The sequence below is a fragment of the Sapajus apella genome, unplaced genomic scaffold, assembly GCF_009761245.1.
Source record: "Sapajus apella isolate SASKATOON/1434 unplaced genomic scaffold, GSC_monkey_1.0 scaffold63, whole genome shotgun sequence".
NCBI lineage: Eukaryota > Metazoa > Chordata > Mammalia > Primates > Cebidae > Sapajus > Sapajus apella.
In genome coordinates, this window is record NW_022437003.1 from 10,998,425 (window position 1) to 11,025,530 (window position 27,106).

General features: G+C 42.0%; 1 protein-coding gene across 2 annotated transcripts; it reads left to right on the forward strand.

Moving 5' to 3' along the window:
• Positions 1-26,702, forward strand: MCUR1 (mitochondrial calcium uniporter regulator 1). 2 transcript variants are annotated; one of them, XM_032247669.1, is made up of 9 exons: positions 1-492; positions 7,999-8,118; positions 13,600-13,703; positions 14,519-14,620; positions 15,525-15,566; positions 16,854-16,925; positions 21,391-21,444; positions 23,369-23,483; positions 26,013-26,702. In XM_032247669.1, exons 1-9 carry the CDS (start codon positions 60-62, stop codon positions 26,042-26,044), a joined length of 1,074 nt encoding a protein of 357 aa, XP_032103560.1. In that variant the 5' UTR covers positions 1-59; the 3' UTR covers positions 26,045-26,702. The 2 variants fall into 2 exon arrangements, with proteins under 2 accessions (XP_032103560.1, XP_032103559.1); XM_032247668.1 differs by lacking the exon at positions 26,013-26,702 and adding an exon at positions 24,437-25,494.
• The last annotated feature ends 404 nt before the right edge of the window (positions 26,703-27,106 follow it).

The following is a 27,106-nucleotide window of genomic DNA, read 5'->3' on the forward strand; positions in this document are numbered from 1 at the left end:
CGCCCGACGCCGCAAGGGAGCGGCATGAGCGCGCGCCCGGGCCAGTGACCGGCTCCGGGATGGACTGCCGCTCCGCCGGGCGTCAGAGGACCGAGCGCCCGTCCGGCCGCCGGCGGCTCCTGTTCTTCCTGCCCGCGGGCCGCAGAGGAGGAAGACCGGGCGGCCCCGGAACCTCGGCACGCCGCTGCCTCTCCGCGCTCCCCGGCGGTCTGTGGGCGCTGCGCCCTCGCCTCCCAGCGGCCAGTGGCGGCGTGTCACGTGCCTCCCCACTGCTCCTCCTCCTGCTCGTGCCCTCCCGGCGCTTGGCTGCCGCCACCCGGCGCCGGCCGCTCGGGGACTGGGAGCGCTCACGCCTCGGACACGCGGCACCCCTAGCCGGTCGCAGCGGCGTGTGGAGGTGCCCGCCGGGCCTCGCCCCGGGTGTCGCCGCTACCGTCGGCGCCCTTCCCCGGTGCCATGGCCCGGCGCTCGCCCTCGCTTCCTGCAGGAGAGGTGAGGCCCGGGCGCCGGAGGAGAAGGGGGCTCGTCTCGCGGGGCTGGGCGGCGGGGCGGGGACCTCGCCTACAGCCTCCGGGAGGAAAGGCTCGGCGAGCCAGAGGGCGGGTCAGCCGAGGGCACCGGCCTCTGCCCGGCGCGTGGGGTGAAAGTCCGAGCCCGCGCTGCTCGGCCGCGGTGGCCGGGCTTTGCGAAGAGACGAATTCCGGAGAATCCCAGGCGCACGTTGCCTGGCGCTAAAGTTGGAGGGAGGTGCCTGCTGAGGCGGGGAGGTGGTGCCCGCCCACTCCTAGGGTCCGCTTCTGGGCGCCGCCTTCCAGGCGTTCTGTTTGGCAGCGCCCAGCCTGATGGCCGCTCAGGGGGAAGGGGTGTGCAGGTGGCTGCAGGTTTGAGGAGCACTCCGGGAAATGAAGGGATTCCTCTACAGTTAGACTTCAAATTCTAATGGAATCCTTAATTCGTTCGTGGAGTCCTAGCGTCTACCCTGTGCCTGGCGCTTTTCTAGGTGTGTGGGGTATGGTATATCAGTCCACAAAATCCTTTCCCTCTGGAGCTTAATTCTGGCAGTAAATATGTGTGTGTGGATATATATGTGTGAATAATTTTTGTATATATAATTTATATATACATATATAATTTTTATATATTCATAATTTGATAAATGGTATAGGAAAAATAGGATAAGGCTTGGGATGTGGAATGGGTCTCCAGTTGTGTGGGAATTTAAATAGGGTGATCAGAATCGATTTCATTGGGAAGGTGGCATTTAATTAAATAGAGTCATGCATCCCTTCAGGACAGTCACCTACTGAGAGATGAGTCATTAGGTGATGTCTTCCTTGTGTGAACATCGTAGGGTGTGCTTACACAAACCTTGATGCTACAGCCTGCTACACACTAGACTATCAGATAGCCCCGCGCTCCGAGGCTACAAACCTGAACAGCATGTTACTGTACTGAATACTAGAGGCAGTCTGAACACAATGGTATTTGCGTATTTAATGCAGAAAAAGTCCAGTAAAAATAAGTGTTCTGGTCTCATAGACCATTGTCGTATGTGCCTTCTGTCCTGCGATGAAAGGTAGTTGTGAGGCACATGACTATTTAAAGGAGGTGAGAGGGATCACTACCCTGGAGATGACGAAAGTAAACAGGATCAACATACTACATAGCAAATTGTTGATGAAAGAAAAAAATCAGTGCAGTCAATAAATTTGGCAGAATTATCACTTTGAGCAGTCTATACATATTGATTAGTAGCCATCATTAACCACACCTTTTTCATATTTTCTTCAACACGTAGGCCCGGTAAATGTTGACAGCATCTAAAATTTAAGAATATCATTGGCTGGGGAAAATACTCATTAGTAGAGCCACAAAGTGAAGAAACTTTATATACAGAGAGTGGGGAGTGAGTAGTGAACTCGGTGTCCCTGTACTTCAGTAATTAGGAGTCAGAGATGAGTTTGGTTTTTATTTCTGTATTTTGCCTTTTGTTGTGCTTTTTCTGAAAAGCTGGTAATTTCCAATTTGTTTTCCTCTCAATACAAGAGTATGGGACAAAAAGAGAGTGTTCTTTCTCATGGATTTGCTGATCAGTCGGTAAGGTGGTACTGTGTAGTGTCAGTGACCTCATTCTTCAGTCATCATAAAAAATGAGTATGGATGCATAACAACAGAAGCAGAGCGGAGACACAGTTAAAGGAAGTGTGTATGCTCATTAACCAGCTAATGAGAGTTTCCCATCCATTTGCTTGCTTGGTGCCTGAGGTTCTCAATTGGGCTGCTTAAGGATGTCACGAGTAGGAAGTTTGTATTTGGTTTCCTCATCTGTCCATGACTAACTTTGGGCCTGTATTGTAATCTTGGGTTTTTTATATCCTCTTGATATGCTGAAGGTCCGCAGAAAGGGGAATTCCATGTTACATGTTAACACAGCTCAGTTGACTCGCTTCTTGATGATCAGTGAGGAGTCCAGGAGTTGGCTGCGTCCTCAGATACTGCCCTTTGACAGAAGGCAAGAGGGCATTTCCTCCCCTCAGCAGGGGTTGGAGTGCCCACTGGAAAGTGGCCAGACCTTTTGGCTACTTTTCAGAGGCAGTATTTCTTGGAAATAAACTTGCTGTTTCTGGTGCCAGTCTTTTTGAAAAAGAACAAAAAGGCAGGGCGTGGTGGCTCACACCTGTAATCCCAGCACTTTGGGAGGCTAAAGTGGGCGGATCACCTGAGGTCAGGAGTTGGGAGACCAGCCTGACTAACACATGGTGAAACCCTGTCTCTACTAAAATTACAAAAATTAGCTGGGCAAGGTGGCAGGTGCCTGTAATCCCAGCTACTTGGGAGGCTGGGGCAGGAGAATTGCTTCAATCCGGGAGGTGGAGGTTTGCAGTCAGTGGAGATCACACCATAGCACTCCAGCCTGGGTGACAGAGTGAAACTCTTGTCTCAAAAAAAGAAAAGAAAAGAAAAAGAACAAAAAAAATTATATGGTATCCAAATTAGTGTTACAAAGTAGTCATGCGGTTGTTTTATGTGGGGGTGGGGGTGAAGAGGTTATGTTTTAAATACATGAATGATTGTTTTCTTACTAGAAACAAGGAATTTGGGTCTAGAGTAACCCTGTCACTCTTCACAAGCTGTTGCAGACTCAGGTGTTTTCAAGCCCCCTGATGCATGGGACAGTCCAGTAGCATTCTAGGGCAGGTGAGGTGGTTCTTAAGAGGTCGCCTAGAGAAGTGTTTTCATTCATTCGCTCCCACTGTTTCTCAAGCTAGGTCCCTTCTGTGTTGGGCAGACAACCTGGTTCTTTTCTCACGGAAGCCAGATTTAGTCTCAGGACTGGAAATAAACTAAAAAAGAGGTACCAGATTTAAGTGAGCTCATTTATGTGAAAAGGGAAGAACTGAGGAGAAAGGAGTTCATCTCAAAATTTCCCTCTAGACAGTCTCATAATCCAGATTGTAGAAGTCATTACAGTTCAATTACCAAAAAAAAAATTATTCCTAGCCTGCTGTATGCCAGGCCCTTTGCCAAATGCTAAAGATAAAAAGTGAGCAAGACTGACTGCTCCTAGGCAGCTTAGACAAATACATGATACAGGTGAGGATATAATGTGGTAAGTGCTGTGAGGAGCTGTCTGTACCGAGCTGAGAAGACAGGTATGGGAGCAATCAAGGTTGCTCCCTTACCTGGGTGGAAGAAGCAGAGAGAACCGTAAAGTGTAAAAAAAAAAAAAAAAAAACCAAAATGCCACACCTGGAACATAATGTATACTCGGTAAATTGGCAGTTTAATGAAGAAGGGTAAAAAGAATGCTTAAAGTTTAACAGTTGGGAAAGAGGAGCAAGCCGTGCCTAAGCATGCAATTGCAGGAAATAGAATAGCTTAGGTAGCTAGAAAGAAAGCTGAAAGGATAAGCGTGGTCATAAATAGCAAGGGCTTTGTATGCCAGGTCAAGTTCTTTGAATCTAAGGGCCCAGTTTTACCAAGAAACACACATAAGTCATTGCACTTTATATTTTGTCAGTCTGCAAATGGTTCTTGATACACATATGGATTATTGCATCTCTTGCACTCATCTTGATGCTCACAATGACCACAACTACCATCCTCTTCCCAAGTTAGGAGTAGGCTGGGAACGACTCGCGTAGGCTGCAGTGAAGTGTCAGATGTGTAGGGTTCAGTCTACATCACATTTTTGTTTACTCTCGATTTTGTTGTGGAGTAATTAGGGGTGAAGGACTGAAAGTAAAAGCTGGAGCACCTTTCTGGTCTTTCAGAGGCCTTCTGGGAAACCTTTGACCATTGAGTTGGCAGGTGACCCTTCTTGCTCCTGCCACTCTTCTACAACACCAAACCTCAGACTGGTGCCAGTTTATGGCAGCATTAGAAAAGTAATGACAAATATGTGACAAGATTTTCATATACTAAGTTGATTAAATGGAAGTTCTTTAGATTGTTCATCTTTTTTTTTTCTTTCGGTTTCAATGTCTTTTTTAGTATAATATTTAATAGTAGTAGTAAGCAGCTATATTTAAATGTTCTTTCATGATAAGATTAAAAATTGGCAACTCAAATATTGTTCCAATATATTTTTTTTAGATACAGGCCCTTGCTTTGTCACCCAGGCTGGAGTGCAGTGGTGCAGTCATAGCTCACTGCAGCCTCAAACTCCTGGGCTCAAGCCATCCTCCTGCCTCTGCCTTCCAAGTAGCTGTGAGTAGCTAGGACTTTTTTTTTTTTTTTTTTTTTCCCCAGAAATGAGGTCTTGCAGTGTTGTCCAGGTTGGTCCTGAATACCTGGCCTCAAATGATCTTCCCACTTTGGCCTCTCAAATTACTGGAATTATAAACATGCACTAGTTCACCTGGCCCAATTTTTTTTTAATGACTTTAGCAATTCATAAAATCCAAAAGCCAAGAAACTGTACCATGTAGTATACTACCACTCTCAGATGAGTACCTTGAAACAAGAAGTTTGCAAAATGGATTAGATCTGTGGCTAAATGCACAAAAATTTATAAAAAAGGTAATACAAAAATTGTTAGAACATAGCTCTCTAAAGATAGGCTTTTGCAAAGACATTACAAGAAAAAATGCTATTGACTGATACCTCTTATGATTAAAGATGAGAAAATCCTTAATAAAACACTAGCAAGCCAAATCCAGCAACATATAAAAAGTGCAATGTACTTAAAAGTATAATGTACATTAAAGTATAATGTTCCTAAATAAATGGAAAGACATCCATGTTCATTGATCTGAATACTCAGTATTAAAGTGGCAGTACTTCTCAAACTGATGTACAAATTTAACACAATCCCTATCAAAATCCCAAGTGGTTTTCTTGTAGAAATTGACACAAGGATCCTAAAATTCCTTTGGAAACTCAAGAAAACCAGAATAGTCAAACAGCCCTGATAAACAACAAAGTTTAAAACCCACACCTTGGGAGGGTGAGGTCTAGTCCATAGTGAGCTATGATTGCACCACTGTACTCCAGCCTGGGCAACAGAGCGAGACCCTGTCTTTAAAAAAGTCAAGAGCAACAACAAAAAAAGACACTTCCTAATGTCAAACTTAAAAGTAGTGAAGAATGTGTGGCACTGGCATAAGGACAGACATAGATCAATGCATTACAATGGAAAGCCCAGACACAAGCCCTCATGCTTACAGCTCACTGATTTTCAACAAGAGCAGTGACAAGACAGTTCAGTGGAGGGAATGGTGCTGAGACAGCTAAACAGCCACATGGAGAAGAATGAAGCTGAACCCACTACCACACACCATTTAAAACAGTAACTCCAAAATGAGTCAGAGACCTAAATGTAAGAGCTAAAACTATAAAGCTCTTAGAAGACATGGGTGTAAATCTTCATGTACTTAGATTACCTAGTGGTTTCTTACGTATCAAAAGCACAAGAAACAGAAAAACCAGATCAGTTGGATTTCATCAAAAGTAAACTTGTGCCGGGCCCGGTGGCCCGTGCCTGTAGTCCCAGCTACTCGGGAGGCTGAGGTGGGAGGATTGCTTGAGCCCAGGAGTTCTGGGCTGTAGTGCACTATGCCGATGGGGTGTCCGCACTAAGTTCAGCATCAATACGGTGACCTCTCGGTAGCAGGAGACCACCAGGCTGCCTAAGGAGGGGTGAACCGGCTCAGGTTGAAAACAGAGCAGGTCAAAACTCCCGTGCTGATCGGTAGTGGGATCGTGCCTGTGAATAGCCACTGCACTCCAGCCTGGGCAACATAGCGAGACCCTGTCACTAAAAAAAAAAGAAAAAAAAAAGTAAACTTGTGTGTTTCAAAAGACAGTATCAAAAAGTAAAAAGACAACCCATAGAATGGGAGAAAATATTTTCAAATCATAATCAGATAAGGCACTTGTATCTAGAATATATAAAGAACTCTTATAGTTCAGTAATATGAAGACAACCCTATTAAAAAGGGGCAAAGGGGTGGGGCACAGTGGCGCATGCCTGTAATCCCAGCAATTTGGGAGGCCGAGGCAGGCGGATCACGAGGTCAAGAGATTGAGACCATCCTGGCCAACATGGTGAAACCCTGTCTCTACTAAAAATACAAAAATTAGCTGGGCATGGTGTTGCACGCCTGTAGTCCCAGCTGCTGAGGAGGCTGAGGCAGGAGAATTGTTTGAACCCAGGAGGCAGAGGTTGAGGTTGCAGTAAGCTGAGATTGTGCCATTGCACTCCAGCCTGGGCAACAGAGTGAGACTCTGTTTCAAAAAAAAAAAAAAAAAAGTAGGCAAAGGGCTTTGTCTTAGTCTGTTTTGTGCTTTTGTGCTGCTATAAGGGAATACTACAGACTGGTAATTTATAAAGAAAAGAGATAAAAGATGCATTTCTTACAGTTCTGTAGGCTAGGAAGTTCAAGATTGAGGGGCCCATATCTGGCCAGGGACTTCTTGCTGCTTCATAACATGGTGGAAGGCAAACTCATTCTTTTATCAGGAACCTACCTCCAAGATAGCAGCATTAATCCATTCATGAACAGAGCCCTCATGGCCTAATCACCTCTTAAAAGACCCACCTCTCAACACAGTTGCATTGGGAAGTAGGTTTTCAAAACATAAACTGTGGGGAACACGTTCAAACCATAGCAACTTGAATACACATTTCTCTAAAGAAGATATTCAAATGGCCAACAAGCCTATAAAACGATGCTCAGCATCATTAGTCATCAGGGAAATGCTAATTGAAACCACAGTGAGATACTGCTTTACACCCACTGGGGTATCTATATTTTTTTAAAAACCCAAATAATAGCAAGGGTAGTTGAGGATGTGGAGAAATTGGGACCCTTGTGCACTGCTAGAGGGAATGTAAAATGGTATAGCCTCTTTGAAAAACAGTCTGGCAGTTGCTGAAACAAACAGAGTTATCATTTGATCCAGCAGTTCTACTCTTAAGTATATACTCAAGATAATTGAAAACATAATGTCCACGTAATTCATAATAGCTAAGAAGTAGAAATACCCCAACTGCCCTTTAACTGATAAATGGATAAAATTTAATGTAGCTATACAATGGAGGAGTATTCAGCAAAGAAAAGTGCTGACACATGCTACAACATGGATGACCCTTGAAAACATGCTAAGTGAAAGAAGCCAGTCACAAAAAACTGTATATTATATGATTCCGTGTCTATGAAATCTCCAGAGTAGGTAAACAAGAGACAGCAGATAGATCAGTACTTGTCCTGAGTGTAGTTGGGGGCAGTGGGGCAGGGCTGGGTGAATTGGAGGTGATAGCTAAGGGGTACAGTTTGTCTTGAGAGTGAGGAAAATATTCTAAAGTTGATTGTTGGATGGTTGCACAATTCTGTGCCAAAACCTATTGAATTGTATGCTTGAAATTGGGTGAATTGTATATCTCAATGAAACTGTTATAAAGTACCAGGTAAGCTTTGGGATATGCCTTACTTTCTCAGGGTGCTGAGTTGCTTTTGTTTTGCATTAAGTGTATTACTAACTTTTCCACCCTAGACCTAAGCCTGTCTGCTGGATGTCTGCAGCTGGAGCGCAAAAGGAGAGATTTCACCTCTTCTGGGAGTAGGAAGCGCTACTTTGACACTCACGCCTTAGTGTGCTTACTGGAAGACAATGGTAATCCTCTCATTCATCATTTATTGCCTTAGAAAAACTCTATAAATTATGTCTTCTCTTATGGTTTCATTTAATTTCTCCTATTTCTTTTGACTTTTATTTTTTGTTTGTATTTTATATTATTTGGAGACAGGGTCTGTCTCTGTTGCTCAGGCTGGATTACAGTGGCGCAATCTTGGCTAACTGTAACCTACCTCCCAGGCTCAAACCATCCTCCCACCTCAGCCTCCTTAGTAGCTGGGACTGCAGGCACATACCACCATGTCTGGCTAATTTTTATATCTCTTTGACTTTTAGGCCTATGGGTCATCTTTTGATCAATCTCCTCATTTTTTACTTAAGGACATTTTTGCTTCATCAATACAATGGAGACTTCTCACACATTGTCTCTTTGTCCAAGTGAAGCGTATTTCTGTAACATCACCATGGAAGTACAGTGTTACAGTTAAAAATTTAGACGCAAGTCAGCAAAGCTGAGGAATGATTCCAATGACAACAGTGTCTGAAGCACAGAAGTGATCGTTTTATTACTCTGCATCTTCTGTACTTTAAAAAATCCTGTGAAATTGAAATGTTGCCGAGTAGCAGTTCTTGATAATCTCAACTTACTGTTCTTTTTTCTTTTTAATATTCAAGCTAACATTCTCCCTTATTGCTGTTAAGATAAAAGATTGCTCTGGTATATTTGGTGTTTATTGAAAATGCACTTAGAATGTAGGGAAGCTTCTTTTTTTTTTTTTTTGAGATGGAGTTTCGCTCTTGTTACCCAGGCTGGAGTGCAATGGTGCGATCTTGGCTCACCGCAACCTCCGCCTCCTGGGTTCAGGCAATTCTCCTGCCTCAGCCTCCTGAGTAGCTGGAATTACAGGCACGCGCCACCATGCCCAGCTAATTTTTTGTATTTTTAGTAGAGACGGGGTTTCACCATGTTGACCAGGATGGTCTCGATCTGTTGACCTCATGATCCACCCGCCTCGGCCTCCCAAAGTGCTGGGATTACAGGTGTGAGCCACCGCGCCCGGCCAGAATGTAGGGAACCTTCTTGTACTGAATCACATTTAGACAAATACACCAATTTTAATTCTCTATATGGTGACACATTCTCAAATATCAGAATTTCAAAATAGTGTAGATTATGCTTGTGAAATAAATTTGGCTGTGTTTTTACTTCATTGTTTAGTTATTTGTCTGGTTGTACATGTTCGTATCAGAAAAGCTGCTCTCTGTAGAGGTGCTTTACATGCCTAAAACAAAGTGATGGAATGAATTATTCTGCGCTTTGTGGGAGAGAGCAGCTGTGGGCTCAAGCCTAATTCTGCAGACTTCTAGCAGCAAAGCTTAGGAAGGCTTTTCCTCCTTCTCAGTTTCCATTTGTACATCTGTAGTATGAGTGCAATAAGAATTCCAAAGATCTTTTTGAATATTAAATAAGATAATGTGCATGAATGAACTTTGGAAAAACTGTCATATGCTATGTAATAATTTTCACAACTTTTCCTGTCAAATAGTAGGTTTTTTTCACCAAAACTTCTTTCAGTTCAGAATTTAAAAGAGAAAAGTAGAAGTGAGAGGGGAGCCCGTAAAGTTACCATGATAAGGCCAGGTGAAGTAGCTCATACCTGTAATCCCAGCACTTTGGGAGGCTGAGGCAGGAAGATCACTTGAGCCCAGGAGATCAAGACCAGTCTGTGCAACATAGTGAGACCCTGTCTCTACCAAAAAAAAAAATCCTGAGAAGCAGAAGTCTTCCTACTTTTCTTGATTTTAAACCTTGACCCGTGGTTATTTGCTTCTTTCAACACCATGGTGTGAGGGCTGCACTGTAGTATGGAGGGGCTGTTCAGTCCGACATGGGTGGGGGGGTGTCTGAGATGACTGGCTGAGTCGAGGCCAGGAAGGACTTTTCAAGGCATATTAACCCTATGTCTTCAGATTAACAGAACTTCTCATGTGCCTGTGATCTCACTCACCTGGTTCTGCCCTATTCCCTCATGTCTGCAAAAACTGATTTCTGTCTCGTAACTCATAGGTTTTCAGGCTTCCACTTTTTCTCATCCCTTTCTCTTCCCACAGGTGGTTATAAAGTGTATGGCTTTAGAGTTTATTTTACAATCAGCATAAGTTCTCTTTCTGTCTTTTTCTTTTCCTTGTCATTGCCAAACCTAATTTTCTTTCTTCCTTTCTTCTTTTCTCCTTTCTCCTGACAGTCTCACTCTTTCACCCATTCTCCTTTCTCCTTTCTGACAGTCTCACTTTTTCACCCAGGCTGTAGTGCAGTGTGGCACAGTCTTGGCCTACTGCATCCTCCACCTCCCGGTTTCAAGCGATCCTCCCACCTCATTCTCCTGAGTAGCTGGGATTACCGGCATGCACCACCACACCCGGCTAATTTTTCTGTATTTTTACTAGAGACGTGGTTTTACCTTGTTGGCCAGCTGGTCTCACACCACAAGTGATGCACCCACCTTGGCCTCCCAAAGTGCTGGGATTACAGGTGTGAGCCACCGTGTCCGGCCACCAAAACTAATCATGTTTAAAGATGAACTCTTTTTTTTTTTTTTTTTTTTGGTTTTTTGTTTTTTTTTTTTTTTGGAGACGGAGTTTCACTCATGTTACCCAGGCTGGAGTGCAATGGCGTGATCTCGGCTCACCGCAACCTCCGCCTCCTGGGTTCAGGCAATTCTCCTGCCTCAGCCTCCTGAGTAGCTGGGATTACAGGCACGTGTCACCATGCCCAGCTAATTTTTTGTATTTTTAGTAGAGACGGGGTTTCACCATGTTAACCAGGATGGTCTCGATCTGTTGACCTCGTGATCCACCCGCCTCGGCCTCCCAAAGTGCTGGGATTACAGGCTTGAGCCACTGCGCCCGGCCTTTTTTTTTTTTTAATTAAAAGTTTTAAAAAATTTTTATTTAGGTTAAAATAGAGATGAGGTCTCACTATGTTGCCCATGCTGGTTTTGAGCTCCTGGGTTCAAAGATCCTCCCACCTTGGCCTCCCAAAGTATTAGGAGGTATGAGCCACCATACCCAGCCATTGAACTCTTCTTAATAAAGTTTTGAAATTTACAGAAGTTTAGATTGAGTTTTTGAAAATTAGGAAGACACGAGAAGAAACAAAACAGATTCAGAGCTAAGCAGTGTTAACGTTTTGGTGGGTAGCCTTTTCTTTTTTTTTTCTAGACATGTGCATGACACATGTTGGAAAATTAAAGGCTTTTGATTAAAGTGACAGGAATAGGTCTTTGGAGGTTTTTTCCTTCTCCTTTAAATCTGTGTCTTTGGTTTTTTTTTGTTGTTGTTGTTAATTATAGTCCCATGCTTTGTCTCATCCAAACAGATTCCATTAATTAAGTTTATTCCAAAAAATACACAATTCATTACAGGAATCAATAGATTCTTCTGAAATTCTTATAGCTGGAAGTATTTAATAGAACATTTTCCAGGCACTCAGTTTTAAGCATTTAATTAAAATTTATGTAAAATACGGCCAGGCGCGGTGGCTCACACTTGTAATCCCAGCACTTCGGGAGGACAAGGCAGGTGGATCATGAGGTCAGGATATTAAGACCATCCTGGCTAACGTGGTGAAACCCTATCTGTACTAAAAATACAAAAAAATTAACTGGATGTGGTGGTACATGCCTGCAGTCCCAGCTACTTGGGAGATTGAGGCAGGAGAATTACTTGAACCTCAGAGGCGGAGATTGCAGTGAGCCGAGATCGCACCGCTGCACTATAGCCTGGGCGACAGTGCAAGACTCTGTCTCCAAAAAAAAAAAAAAAAAATTTATGTGAAATATGAGTTGTTACCCAACATTTTTAAAGACAGTACCAAGTACTGCATTGAATCTCTGTCATTCAGTTCAGTATCATTTATTGACTATCAAAGGACATATTTTTTCCACTTTGGGTCCCCCAGACTGGTTACTTAAGAGAATTGAGGAGGAAAAATGCAAGAACTGATTTTGTCTTTTGTTTCGTTTTGTTGTTTTTGAGACAGAGTTTCACGCTTGTTGCCCAGGCTGGATGGCACAATCTTGGCTCACCGCAACCTCCACCTCTCGGGATCAAGTGATTCTCTTGCCCCAGCCTTCTGAGTAGCTGGGATTACAGGCATGCGCCACCATGCCTGGCTAATTTTGTATTTATTTATTTATTTATTTATTTATTTATTTATTTTGAGACGGAGTTTCACTCTCGTTACCCAGGCTAGAGTGCAATGGCGCGATCTCGGCTCACCGCAACCTCTGCCTCCTGGGTTCAGGCAATTCTCCTGCCTCAGCCTCCTGAGTAGCTGGGATTACAGGCACGCGCCACCATGCCCAGCTAATTTTTTGTAGTTTTAGTAGAGACGGGGTTTCACCGTGTTGACCAGGATGGTCTCGATCTGTTGACCTCGTGATCCACCCGCCTCGGCCTCCCAAAGTGCTGGGATTACAGGCGTGAGCCAAAATTTTGTATTTTTAGTAGAGATGGGGTTTCTCGGGCCGGGCGCGGTGGCTCAAGCCTGTAATCCCAGCACTTTGGGAGGCCGAGGCGGGTGGATCACAAGGTCAAGAGATCGAGACCATCCTGGTCAACACGGTGAAACCCCGTCTCTACTAAAAATACAAAAAATTAGCTGGGCATGGTGGCGCATGCCTGTAATCCCAGCTACTCAGGAGGCAGGGCAGGAGAATTGCCTGAACCCAGGAGGCGGAGGTTGTGGTGAGCCGAGATCGCGCCATTGCACTCCAGCCTGGGTAACGAGAGCGAAACTCCATCCCAAAAAAAAAAAAAAAAAAGAGATGGGGTTTCTCCATGTTGGTCAGGCTGGTCTCAAACTCCTGACCTCATGATCCTCCTGCCTCAGCCTCCCAAAGTGCTAGAATTTACAGGTGTGAGCCACCGTGCCTCGCCTTGATTTTGTCTTTTAAGTAAATTAGCCAACAGCTATATTACTATTTATATAGTCAATGATTTGACTGCCTTATGCTGGACGTAAAACAGCTGAGCTTTCCTATTTAAGGCAATTATTTTTTAATAACATACACATTCTAAAATTAAAGAGATATTGTCCGCCATAGAAAATCTACATAATTGAGAGAAAACATAAAGAAGAAAATAAAAATTACTATGAATCTTTGTTGAATTATAAAAGCAGTAATTCTGAGTCTTGCCTTTTTTCACTTGACATTGACTTGCCTATATTGTCTGTGTCATTAAACAGTCCCTGAAAACATGACTTTTGATAGCTAGGAAGGACATTAGAGATCATCAGTCAGCAAAGCCACTGGTACCTGGGGAAGCCAGCTTGGATGTTTTGTGCTTGCTCTGAGTGACGGACACGTCGTAGTCTGTGGCTCTGCCCTCCTCTCCACCTCCTACCACACTGTGCCATACCCCTGCTCCCAGATCCGGACATTCACATGAATGTGTGCATTTGCTGTGGGCTTTTGTAGCTCTAAGCATGATTTTTTTGTTTGTGTGCTTGCTTAGGGTTTGCTACTCAACAAGCAGAAATCATTGTGTCTGCATTGGTCAAGATCCTGGAGGCCAACATGGACATCGTCTACAAAGATATGGTCACCAAGATGCAGCAGGTTAGCCTCGCTGGGTGGGTTAGCAAGTTAGGACGGCGAAGATGGGGTATTATTTGTAGTAATGTTTTAATGTAATATTTTGGATAATAGTTGGAAAGTATATAGTAACTTTTACCATGATTAAGAGGCAAAAGATTACAGTGGCATAAAAAAATATTAGAGCTATTTAGTCAACAATTTTAGAACCATTAGGCTTGAAACCTCAGTTAAAAATCATTTCAGTGAAACTAATAAATGGAGACGTGCCTGAATTATAATATTATAGCATCATGTTCTCGAGGCGTCAGACCATTACCCTTTTAGCTGTGATTCACTTGGTAATGATAACCAGATATGTGGTCTTTTGGAGGGTTTTTTGAGACAAGATCTCACACTGTTGCCCAGGCTGTAGTGCAGTGGTGCAATCTCAGCTCGCTGCAGCCTTGATCTCCTGGGTCCAAGCAATCCTCCCACCTCAGCATCCCAGTTAGCTGGGACTACAGGTGTGCACTACCACAGCTGGCTAATTTTTGTATTTTTTGTAGAGATAGGGTTTCATGATGTTGCTCAGGCTGGTCTTGAACTCCTGGGCTCAAGCGATCCACCCGCCTTGGCCCCCCAAGGTATTGGAATTACAGGTGTGAGCCACCTCGCCTGGCAAGATAATGTGCTTTTCTTCTTTTCCTTTTCCCGTTTTGGAATAGAAAATGACCTTGCTCAACTTCTTATTTTGTCCGCATTCTCCTGGTTTCTCAATAAGAAGATAGCACATTGAGACGTTAGATGTGGACTTTTTAGGGTAGACTAGATTATGTGTTTTGTTTTTCTTTTCCTAGGAGATCACTCTTCAGCAAATAATGTCTCAGATTGCGAATGTAAAAAAGGATATGATTATTTTGGAGAAGAGTGAATTTTCAGCCCTCAGAGCCGAAAATGAGGTAAAACAGAGCCTCTCACGCTTAGATGATTCATTATATTAAGACATTGAGATGAAATATACACACACAAAAGAGCACACATAAGTGTACATCTCAGTGAATTTTCATCAAATGTACACGCCTGATCAAATCAAGCAGGGAAACTTGACCGGTGTCGCAGAAGTCCTTCTAATGCCTCTCGGTTGCTCCCACCGCAGAGGAAATGCTGTCCTGGCTGATAACACCACTGACTAGTTTCGCCTGTCCTCGAACCATTTGATGGAATCATGCTGTGTGTCTTGTAGCAAGAGATCATTTTTTTCATTGTCTATAGTCTTATGTGAATATGCCCCATCATTCTATTGTAATGTATATTAGAATTGTTTCCAGTTTTTTGTTATTTTGAATAATTGCTGCTGCAAAATATCTCTTGTTTCTTTACATAGAGCATAAGGGACGAGCATTTAAATAGGTGCTTTCTATGCATCTTCCTTTTATTTTCAGTCCTATTTAAAGTCCCACGGGGAAGGCTATTTATTGCCTGTTGACCCTAGCCTCCTAAGAAACTTTCTAGCAAAAAGTAAAGTGGTAAAGTTTCAAACTCTCTAGGTTGTCCTTGAAATCAGTTATATGAGGGCAGAATTAGTTGAAAGATAAACTGAAGGAGGTACTAAATAAAGCAGGGTCACTGAAGGCAAATGTGTATGCCAAATACAACCGTGATAACTTTATGCAGCCTTCAAGATGAATTAAAACTGATTTCAAGATATATGTGTTGTAATGCCATTCTGCAGTCAGTACAGTGTTCTGAATGAAGGAAAAACTTGAAGAACTTGTGCATAAATACCTGTTGTAATGTTTGTTGATTACTGTATTTTATGCTGTTCTAACTTTCTAAAGACTTCTTTTTTTAATGTATTTGTAGAAAATAAAACTCGAACTACATCAGTTAAAACAACAAGTAATGGTAAGATTTCACTTTCCTGTTGGCTTGTTTGTAATTATATAAACTTATTAATAAATATGAGAAATGTTTTTAAAAACTTAATTATGTGAAATGTTTGTGTAATATGCCTCAAAAGTGCACAGTGAAAGATTAAGAACACAGTCAATGAATGAATTATTGTTGTCTATAACTATATTCGTTAAGAAAACTGTATTCTAGGAGGAATTAAGTCTTTTTTTTTTTTTTTTTTTTTTTTTTTTGAGATGGAGTCTCGCTCTTTCCAGGGCTGGAGTGCAATGGCACGATCTTGGCTCACTGCAACCTCCACCTCCCAGGTTCAAGCAGTTCTCCTGCCTCAGCCTTCCAAGTAACTAGGATTACAGGCACCCACCACCACGCCTGACTAATTTTTGCATTTTTAGTAGAGATAGGGTTTCACTATGTTGGCCAGGCTGGTCTTGAACTGACCTCAGGTGATCCACCCACCTCAGCTCCCAAAGTGCTGGGATTACAGGCGGAAGCCACTGCACCCGGCAGAATTAAGTCATTTTAAGTCAAAGATTTTCTAAAGTAGCCACATGGAAGGAATCCTTAAATTCTCTTAGACTGTCTTTAAAGAATCACGCATGATTTTTAAATGCTTACTGTGCCAGCTATTTGGTGTTTTTTAAATACAAAAAACATGGATGTTAAAAACAGGCTTTGATGCATATCAGAGAAAAGGCTCTTTGTAAACCAGATTTTAATATTTTGCTGCTTTGAGGCCATCTTTGCTTTCCAAAGTTGTTTAAGATCAGCTTTATTCATGAGTTCCATTCAGAGGTTATATGAGGAGTCTTGAGGTTAAAAGCAGCAACAGGTCGGGCATTAAAAATTAGCTGGGCATGGTGGCATGTGCCTGTAATTCCAGCTACTCGAGAGGCTGAGGCGGGAGAATTGCTTGAACCTGAGAGGCGGAAGTTGCAGTGAGCTGAGATCACACAATTGCACTCCAGCCTGGGTGACAGAGTGAGACTCTGTCTCAAAAAAAGCAGCAACAACCCACTCTAGACTGGCATAAGCATATAAGGGGCTTATTTGTGTAACTGGGAAGTTCTGGGACAGGCTGCCTCCAGGTGTGGCTTTGCAGAGTTCCCTGACGCCAGTAGGCCTAGGTCCATTTCTCTAGAAGCCCCTGGCTCTGTCCTTCCCTGGGCTGCCTCCCCTAGGATAGCAGCAGTGTGGGCAGTGGTCCCGGCATCACACCCTCAGAGGCTTTGGATTTCTTACTTTGGATTTCTCCTTCTTTGTCGTTTGCCTACCTTTTAGGATGAAGTGATCAAAGTCCGAACAGATACCAAATTAGACTTCAACCTAGAAAAGAGCAGAGTAAAAGAATTGGTACGTTCTTTTACTAAATTTCTTTTCAGAATGGAATGCCTGGTTAAACCTAAGTATAAATACATGTCACAGGTACTGTTAAATATTTTTCTGTTTATCAGTGTTAGGCTGTATTTTCTCTGTTATAATAATTTTGGATTAAGATTTAAATTTGATGCTTTCAAAAGTGACATTAAGGCCGGGTGCGGTGGCTCAAGCCTGTAATCCCAGCACTTTGGGAGGCCGAGGTGGGTGGATCACGAGGTCAAGAGATCGAGACCATCCTGGTCAACATGGTGAAACCCCATCTCTACTAAAAATACAAAACATTAGCTGGGCATGGTGGCGTGTGCCTGTAATCCCAGCTACTCAGGAGGCTGAGGCAGGAGAATTGCCTGAACCCAGGAGACGGAGGTTGCGGTGAGCCGAGATCGCGCCATTGCACTCCAGCCTGGGTAACAAGAGCGAAACTCCATCTCAAAAAAAAAAATACTAGGTATATTTACATAGACATTACTGAAGAAATCAAATGTAATCTTGATCTATTTAATACTCACTGAAATCCTCATAGGCCTTGATCTTGCAAGAGTTAAGTTATCTCAGACTTTAATAATAATGTCATTAATATTAAATAATATTAAATTATACACTGGAATTCAAGATTAAAACATTTCTATGTTGTCTTTTAAATACAGTGAAAAGTTGTGGGGGCTTTTGTGTTTTTGTTTTGTTTTGTTTTGAGATGGAGTCTCATTCTGTAGCCCAGACTGGAGTGCAGTGGTGCAGTCTTGGCTCATTGCAACTTCTACCTCCTGGATTCAAGCGATTCTCCTGCCTTAGCCTCCTGAGTAGCTGGGATTACAGGTGCCCGCCAACACGCCCAGCTAATTTTTGTATTCGTAGAGATGGGGTTTCACCATGTTGGCCAGGCTGGTCTCGAACTCCTGACCTCAGGTGATCTGCTGACTTTCGCCTTTCGAAGTGCTGGGATTGCTAGAGTGAGCCATGTGCCCAGCCCACAAGTTGTATGTTTTAATAAAGATATGTGCCAGGTGCCTCTAGTGATTTTTAATCCTGTCTGAATATTCAGCTGTCTTCTTGCTCAGACTTCATTTGGATTTGGTAATATCAGATGCCTTTTTTATTCTTAGCATAATGAGATAGGGCAGAGAGAGCATCTTGCACGAACATAAAACTGAAAACACATGCAGAAGCTGAGTACTCACAACTGTTCGTTGTCTTCTCATTTTTCACAATTTGCTTTTAACTGAAATGTGCTCTAATGATAAATGACACGAATATTAAAACTCAAAAAAGTAAACTTCTTGTGTTTCAGAACTGCCACTGGATTTCAAGAGTTAATCTGAGCTTCATTATACAAAACAATTATTATGTCCGTGTTACCTGTCTTTCTAGTCATACAACAGTCTCCACCCATAACAATTAAATCACCTAGTATTACTTAAATAGTTAATGACTACAGCACGTGACTGGTGTTTGGAAGAGGAGAAACTCTTTTGGTTACTTCTGTCCTTATGGGTTGTGTACTCAGGTAGAACTGAATTCACTTGATGTAGGGAGATGACTGTAGCTAACCAGGCTGGGAAAAAATACATCAAAGACATCAGGAAATACAGGGCATGAATGTAGATTAAAGGCAGTAAATTTTTTTATTTTATATGGAGTCATTTTAATAACATAACTAGGCTGATACGTACATTTTTCAATGATGTAATATTTAAATTTTACTCATTTTAAGTCAATGACATCATCTAGAAAACAAAAATTTTCCAGAAAATTTCATAGTTTTAGTTTTTAAACCAAAGCATTCAAAAAGATAAAATTTCTGCCAGGTGAGGTGACTCAAGCCTGTAATCCCAGCACTTTGGGAGACCAAGGTGGGTGGATCATTTGAGGGCAGAAGTTCACGGCCAGCCTGGCCAACGTGGTGAAACCCTGTCCCTACTAAAAATACAAAAATTAGCGGGGCATGGTGGCAGGCACCTGTTGTCCCAGCTACTCAGGAGCCTGAGGCAGGAGAATCGCTTGAACCCATGAGGCAGAGATTGCAGTGAGCCAAAATCACGCCACTGCACTCCAGCCTGGGTGACAGAGAGAGACTCTGTCTCAAAAAAAAAAAAAAAAAAAGAAAAGATGAAATTTTATTCTTCAAATTCTCACATTTTTCAGTTATTGGATATGTAGAGTGGATCCATTCGGTGTTCTCATAAAATAAGAAAAGTAAAGCTTATAATATTTTGCAAATTTGATAATGTAGCACTCAGAATACTTAACTGATTTTATTTTACTTGAACTTAATAGTTAAATATGCAGATAAATATAATTTACCTGTTATGATTTTATCTGGAATGACTTATATTGACCTTAATCTTCAGAAAGCAACAGTGCACAGAATTTGAATTAAATCCTATGCATCATGACAGTAACTTTTTTGACATGATATAAAAGTGTCTTCGTGGTATATTTGAACAGCAACTGTGACTATGAATTGTTCTTATAGTCTCTTTTTAGTGTTTCATTATTATTATTTTAATTTCAATAGGTTTTTGGGAAACAGGTGGTATTTGGTTACATGAATAAGTTCTTTAGTGGTGGTTTCTGAGATTTTGGTGCACCCATCACCCTAGCAGCATACAGGGTACCCAATATGTAATCATTTGTTCTTCATCTGCCTCCCACCCTTCCCCCCAAGTCCTCAAAGTCCACTGTACCATCCTTACGCCTTTGCGTCCTCATAGCTTAGCTCCCATCAAGCCAGTGAATTTATATGATTTAGTAACCTAGCTGGGAAGTTTTTCTTGGTAATCATAAACTTAGATTACTCTGAAGCACAGAGTAGTAGTAAATTATATAGCTAGTGTGTTTGTAACATGCATTGGTGAAGATGAGTTGTTTGGCTCTCATTCTTTTGGTAAAGTTAAAATGTTAAATTAAAAATTAACTGTGATATTTACACCCAGTTCCAAAAGCAGTATGGCATATAAACTTTTGGGCCATGGGGATATGGAGCTACATAGATGTTATTTTTAAAATCATGCCAGTGTCAAGATTTAGGCTTTTCTTTTGTGGGTGAGTCAATGTTGAGTTAATGAAGACTGAGTTTTGGTGGTGCACAAAATCTTGTTCCATGCCGCCCTCTAGTGGTGCTTTGGTGCAGAGCGCTCTCCTGGTCTGAAAGCCTGATGTTTAAAGAGCGTTGTTGGTCTTACAACCTACGCTTGGCCAAGGGTTTTGGGGTTTTTTGTTTTTGCTTTTCTTTTCTTTCTTTCTTTCTTTTTTTCACTTCCAAGCAGTGCTTTTTGAATACTTTATCTCCCAGTAGTCCCAGGGGAACATTTTATAGCTATAAAGTTTCTATATTCTTCAAAGCATTTTTTCTCTCTATAACAAGGCTAATGTAGATCTTAAAAGTCTTCATTTAAATTATAGATTGTCATTTGCTCAGTTAAATCCTGTTACCCACTACTAAGGAAATAAGTCTGATTTCAATCTTATTGTCCACAAAACTGCCCTAAATCTTTTCACTGACATTAATAACCAAAGGTTATTAACACTTTGACTCTGGGTAGAATTGGCTCTTTTAGTAACACTGGATTATGACTACGCCCAAGTGGGTTTTTTAACTGTTACTAAAACCAACATGTGCAGGAGGCTAAGACAGGAGAATTGCTTGAACTTGGGAGGTGGAGGTTGCAGGGATCTGAGATCACACCACTACCCTCCAGCCTGGGAAATATAGTGAGATTCCATCTTAAACAAAAAACCAACATGTGAAGAGTTAGTATATTTATGTATTTATTTTGTGTTTTATAATCACAACACAATGTCTTTGTCGTAGAATAATAATCCTTGCAGCTATTTTTTCCCCAACTTCATATCTTTCCTATCTTTTGTTAAGCCTCAAGTAGTGATCTGTTTTGCTGCTAGTTATGTTGGGATAGCTCCTAAATTGAATTGAGTCTCCATTTTCAACCCTCTCAAAACCAAAAAGCATATGACTCAGCATCCATCTAAATTGGTCCCCAGGGAGTGCTGCTACAATAGTGGGAGGGACCTAAAGACATCACAGCAAAGATATGAAAAGAGGAAGAGAGCAGGGAGAAGCGACAGGTGACTAAGGAAATCCAGATATTGGAGGAATGAGTAAGTGTAAATAAGAAACTTTAGCCAGCACCATGGATCATGCCTGTAATCCCAGCACCTTGGGAGGCCAAGGTCGGCAGATTGCTCGAGCTCAGGAGTTTGAGACCAGCCTGGGCAACATGGCAAAACCCCATCTCTATAAAAAAACAAAAGAAAGGTCAAATAACAGGTATAAAGAAGCAGGCAGGCTGCTTCATCCCAGAGGTGACTTTCTGGTGTTACATATTCTAGGAGGTACTGAGACCAGAATATTTAAGGCATCAGAGAAGGAGAAGAGAAGGGAGTAGATCAGAATCTGACCTGTGTTCCATGTTTATTTCAGTATTCATTGAACGAAAAGAAGCTGCTGGAATTGAGAACAGAAATAGTGGCATTGGTAAGAAACGAGACTTTGCTTTTTCTCTGTCATTGCACTCATCTTTGCTTCATCCTGTGCATGGTTGTTTATAATGATAACAGGAAGTTATATGCAGGTTTAAAACTGTCATGGGATTTTTTTACATTGTTCTAAAATATATACAACATAAAAATGATCATTTTAACCATTTGTAAGTATACAGTTTAGTGGTATTAAGTACATTTACATTTTGGGACAACCATCACCACTGTCTATCACAGAACTCTATTTTGCAAAGTTGAAACTCTGTCCCCCTGATACATTCCTTTTTCCAGCCCCTGGTGACCTCCATTCTACTCTCTGTGAATTTGACTATTCTACATAACGTCATATAAATAGAATCATAGTGTTAGCCTTTTTGTGGCTGGGTTATGTCACTTAACGAATGTCCAGAGGTTCATCCATGTTATTGCAATAACCAGACTTTTCCTTTTTAAGGCTGAGGAGTATTCCACTCTATGTATATATCACATTTGCTTTATGCCACATTTTATTTATTCATCTGTGAAGGGACACTTGTGTTGCTTCCACCCACTGGCTTTTGTGAATAGTGCTGCAGTGGGCATGGATACACAGATGTCTGTTGGGATCCCTGCTTTCAGTTCTTTTGGGTTTATATGCAGAAGTGGAGTGTCACAGGATTTTTTACACTTCAAAAAATACTTGGTTATCTTAATGAAAGATAATTATCCTATAAAAGATTTAAACTTTCTTAATGAAGGTTTCCTTTTTTTTTTTTTTTTCTTGAGATGGGGTCTCCCTGTGTTGCCCAGGCCGGAGTGCAGTGGTGCAATCTCAGTTCACTGCAACCTTCGTCTCCTGGGCTCAAGCGATCCTTCACCTCAGCCTCCAGAGTAGCTAGGACCACAGGTGCGTGCCACCACGCCCTACTGGAAAGTTTGTTTTTCTTAACAGAAGTTTTATTAAGAAATTTTAAATCTCAGTAATTGAAGAATGGTGAGGAATGGAGAAGTCTTACTATATTTTTAATTGGTAGCATACATCACTCCTTTTCCATGCTGTATGGAACCTGTGACCTCTGAAACCCACAAGAGTCTTTCATGAGAGAATTCTAGAATCCTGGGATGATTCTCCGGAGTACTTTTCTACTCATCCAAGCATAATTATTTCTTTATTCTCTCCCTGAATTGGTAGCCATAGGGAACAATTTAGTTGCTCTAGGAATTTTAGCGAAGCATTCCCAGGGTTTTTATGCATTACTGCAGTTACACAACCCCGTAGCTAGCATCAGTCAAACCCACCGCCTTTTCCTCAAAAAAGGTTGATTATGTATCCAGTTTAATTGTGTTGTATTTGGGGAAGGACACAAATTGGCCCTTGGTATCCAAGCCTCATAGTAATGAAGCACTTGATATTTGAACATGAAAAAAGAAAGCTTTTTAAAAATGTGCCTAGAAATAGCTCAAGACAAGCACTGCTGCTTTTAGATTATCTAAGACTCCATTTCTTGAAAACATTTTTGACTTTACTATATATCTTTGACAAAGGAGGATTTAGAAGGATGAGGCATAGCTGTTGCCTCTGAGAACAGGCTGGCTTCATAATACCACATCATTTGTATAGCAACCTGGAGTTACAAAAAGCTTTTTCACATAGATGATCGCATTTGATTCTCTGTACAGCCCAGGTAAAGGCAGGGCCACTGGTTTGGTTGTTTTGTTTTGTTTTCTGTTTTCATTTTTTTCAAGTAAAAGAAAACAAAGGCCTAGAGAGGTTAAGCGTCCTGACAAATGCAGTGCAGCATGAGGATTTTAGAACTGAGACTAAAGCCCAGGCTTAGCCCTGTTTCCCTGTGACCGTACCCTGTTGGGAAGGAACTATAGGATGGAGAGCAGAGGGGACGTGCTGTGGTCTAACGCTGTGACTCTCTTTGTTTTAAAAGCATGCCCAGCAAGATCGGGCCCTCACCCAGACAGATAGGAAGATAGAAACTGAGGTTGCTGGCCTCAAAACCATGCTTGAGTCACACAAGCTTGATAATATTAAATATTTAGCAGGTAAGCTATTTTATATCTATTTAAATCAACCTGGAAAGAAAATAAGTTTATAAAATAAGTTGACAGATACTGAATTGATTCCAACAGTTTTCGAAATACTTTAATATCTCTCAAATTGGAAGGCATTTTATAATTTCCAGTAGATGAAGTATCATCCTTTAATTGGCATTTTTTCTTTCTTATTAGTAAAGTAATGGTGTACTTTCGTAATTGATAGAATCAGAAATGTGATAAGATACTATAATTGAACTATAGTTATTTGGGAATTTTTGTTTGTTTGTTTGTTTTTGAGATGGAGTTTCCCTCTTGTTGCCCAGGCTGGAGTGCAATGGTGAGACCTCGGCTCACCACAACCGCCGCCTCCTGGGTTCAAGCGATTCTCCTGCTTCAGCCTCCCAAGTAGCTGGGATTACAGACATGCACCACCACGCCTGGCTAATTTTGTATTTTTAGTAGAGACGGGGTTTCTCCCTGTTGTTCAGGCTGGTCTCCAACTCCCGACCTCAGGTGATCCTCCTTGGCCTCCCAAAGTGTTGGGATTACAGGCGTGAGCCACTGCACCCAACCTTGTTTTTTTGTTTTTTGAGACAGAGTTTTGCTCTTGTAGCCCAGGCTGCAGCGCAGTGATGCAATCTTGGCTCACTGAAACCTCCACCTTCTGGTTTCAAGCGATTCTCCTGCCTCAGCCTCCCAAGTAGCTGGGATTACAGGTGTCCCCCCACCACGCCCACCTGATTTTTGTATTTTTAGTAGAGATGGGGTTTTACCATGTTTGCCAGGCTGCTCATGAACTCCTGACCTCAAGTGATCTGCCTACCTTAGCCTTCCAAAGTGCTGGGATTACAGGCGTAAGCCATTGCACCTGGCCGTGTGTGTTTTCTTAATAAAAAGATATTCCCTCAAGTAGCTCTTAATAGAACTAATAGTATTCTTGAATTGTTTTTTTCTTACAGGGTCTATCTTTACGTGCCTAACAGTGGCTCTGGGATTTTATCGCCTGTGGATCTAATAAAGTGTCTATTTAAAGAGCTTTCTGTTTTACCTTAAGAATCCCAGATTGTTGTCCTTTTGTTTTCTTGTCACAAATTTGAACCCGGATTTTGACTTACTGCATATTATTTATTTTTATGCGAATTATGGACCCATAACCAGGATAAAGAAGTCAGCTATTCCATAGTCATTCCTTTCCTCCTGTCTGCTTAGGCGACGTTCTGACTTAGCGGCGGACAGCGCATGGAAGACCTCACTCAGCTGGACCAGGGAGGCTGGTCTCGCCTGTGGTGCACTCCAACAGCAGACATTGGTGTAATTCTCTACAGCTGAAATCTCTGGCACATAGAGGATTTGCGGTCTGCATGTTCAGGGCACAATGGCTTTAATCAGTACGGGAAAATCACTGAAGCTAAACCAAGAGCACCAGATCCTCTTCACCTAAATACCCGGTCTTTAACACGAGCTAGTCCCTGTACCAGAGTATTGTTGCAGCGGTGGTTGGTTGTTGTGTTAATAAGACAGCTGTGCCTCTACCTTCTTTTCTTTTGATTTCCATTGTCTTGGTAAGTTATTGTTAGGGTTATTTTTAATGTGCCTTCCAGCCAGAAAAATCAGCTGTCTAATGAAGCATTGCAATTGTAATGGGGACTCTTTTGCCTCTTAGAATGCAAGATTTTCCCTCCTCCCTCCCTCTTCTCCATCTGTTTCCCTCGTGATTTGAGAACTGTAATAATACTCCACTGGCGGCATTACCTACCTAGAAAACCTGCTGATTCTTCGCATGGAACTCTGCTTCAGTTTGCAGGACAAAGTCCACTTCCTTCTGGTCTTCAGTTACTTTTTATACGAGGGAGACACTCAGCTCTCCATGTGTAAGATACCTAGATGATGGATACATATTTCATAAATGAAATTTATGTCATTAATGAGCATCCCCTTGCCCACAACCAGCTCAGGCTTTCAAAATTCGAGATGGTCATGCCACACAGCATCCTAATCTAGATTGAGTTATTCTGTTGTTAAAAACATTCTTATACCTTCACACCGAAAACAAGTAAATTCTAGATACAACTGGGCTTATTCTGGAGAAGCACAGTCTCATTTAATTTACTGGCACATGGGCAAGAATAAGCATTTTAGAGACAATGACATTAACAGAATTTTTCTGCCTTTCTCTACATACATATGCACATAGTCTGGTACAGTGGAGGAGTCACAGGAAGATTTCCTGATCAGATTGGTGAATACGTTACTCATTGTTAATGTTCCAACCACATTGATTTAAAAAAAAATAGTTAACCTTTTGTCCTTTGGGTGTCATTTCTAACTTTTGGAAAATTAAGTCATTGCCCTTTTAGAGAATGTTTGTGCAGTCCAAAGATTCTGAGCTCTATATATAATGTGAGAGTCAAGTATTTTTGCATGAGCAATAGCAGTTTCAAAGTGAAATATTATAGTTCAATCTTTTTCAAGTAGATTAAAAATTATCTTAACTGATTAATAAAGCATTTTATCAATATATTGTCCCCCTTTCAGAGGAAAGTCCCCAGAAGAGACTGCACACTTAGCAGTCGCCCTCATTATCAGAGGCCAAGGTGAGTGGCATCCCACCACATTCGGACCAGCTTCATGTCAGTATAACGGCTTAGAGCTTGGAGAAGGGCCATGGAGCACAGACACCCTTGTCAAGTCACACATCCAAGAGGAAAAGGGCCATATGCAATTATGTTTCAAGGTAAACACTAACCTTGTGTAGGTTAAAAACAGTGAAGCGTCCTTGTATCCAGAAAAAATATTTTTAAAATAACATGGTGGGGTGACATTTTTGCATCTGCTAAAAGTTTTCTCACATATTCTTCCTGGTGATAGCGGGCTGCATCATGCTGGCACTTCATTTGAGTGTTCGATTTTGCTGTAGAGTTCTTGGCAGTGCAGCAGAGCCTCTTTTTGGCCTTGGGAATTGAACTCTTCTTTTGATGGTGTGGATTGCATGCATATCTGGAGTGAGGAGGGTTGAGGACCGTGTTCACTTTATTTAGTCAGATGTATTCCATTTGAAAAGCATTTGAGCCCAAAATACAAGTGTTCCCTTCCTACTTCTGGCTCAAGCATCTGTGAGCAGACTAGAAGTAGTACTCAAACTTCCTGAGGCTGGGTGCAGTGCCTCATGCCTGTAATTCCAGCACTTTGAGGGCCAAGGTGGCAGACCACCTGAGGTCAGGAGTCGGAGACCAGCCTGGCCAACATGGCGAAACCCTGCCTCCACCAAAAATACAAAAATCAGCCAGGTGTGGTGGCACGCACCTGTAATCCCAGCCTACTTGGGAGGAAGAGGCAGGAAAACAGCATCAACCCCAGAGACAGAAGTTGCAGTGAGCTCTCGTTGCAGCGAGACTCGCGCCCAAACGTGATATGCCTGGGCGATAGAGCGAGACTCCGCCTCTAAATAAATAAATAAATAAATAAAACATTCTGAGTTACCCAGGCTTATACGGATTCAGATTACTTTAGGAAATTGGGCATTAGCACTACGAAAGGGGAAGACGCCTGGCAAAACTTCTGGCTAGCAATGTATGTCTAGCACATGGGGAAATCAACCATAGTGAGATCCTGAACACACATCCCTCCAG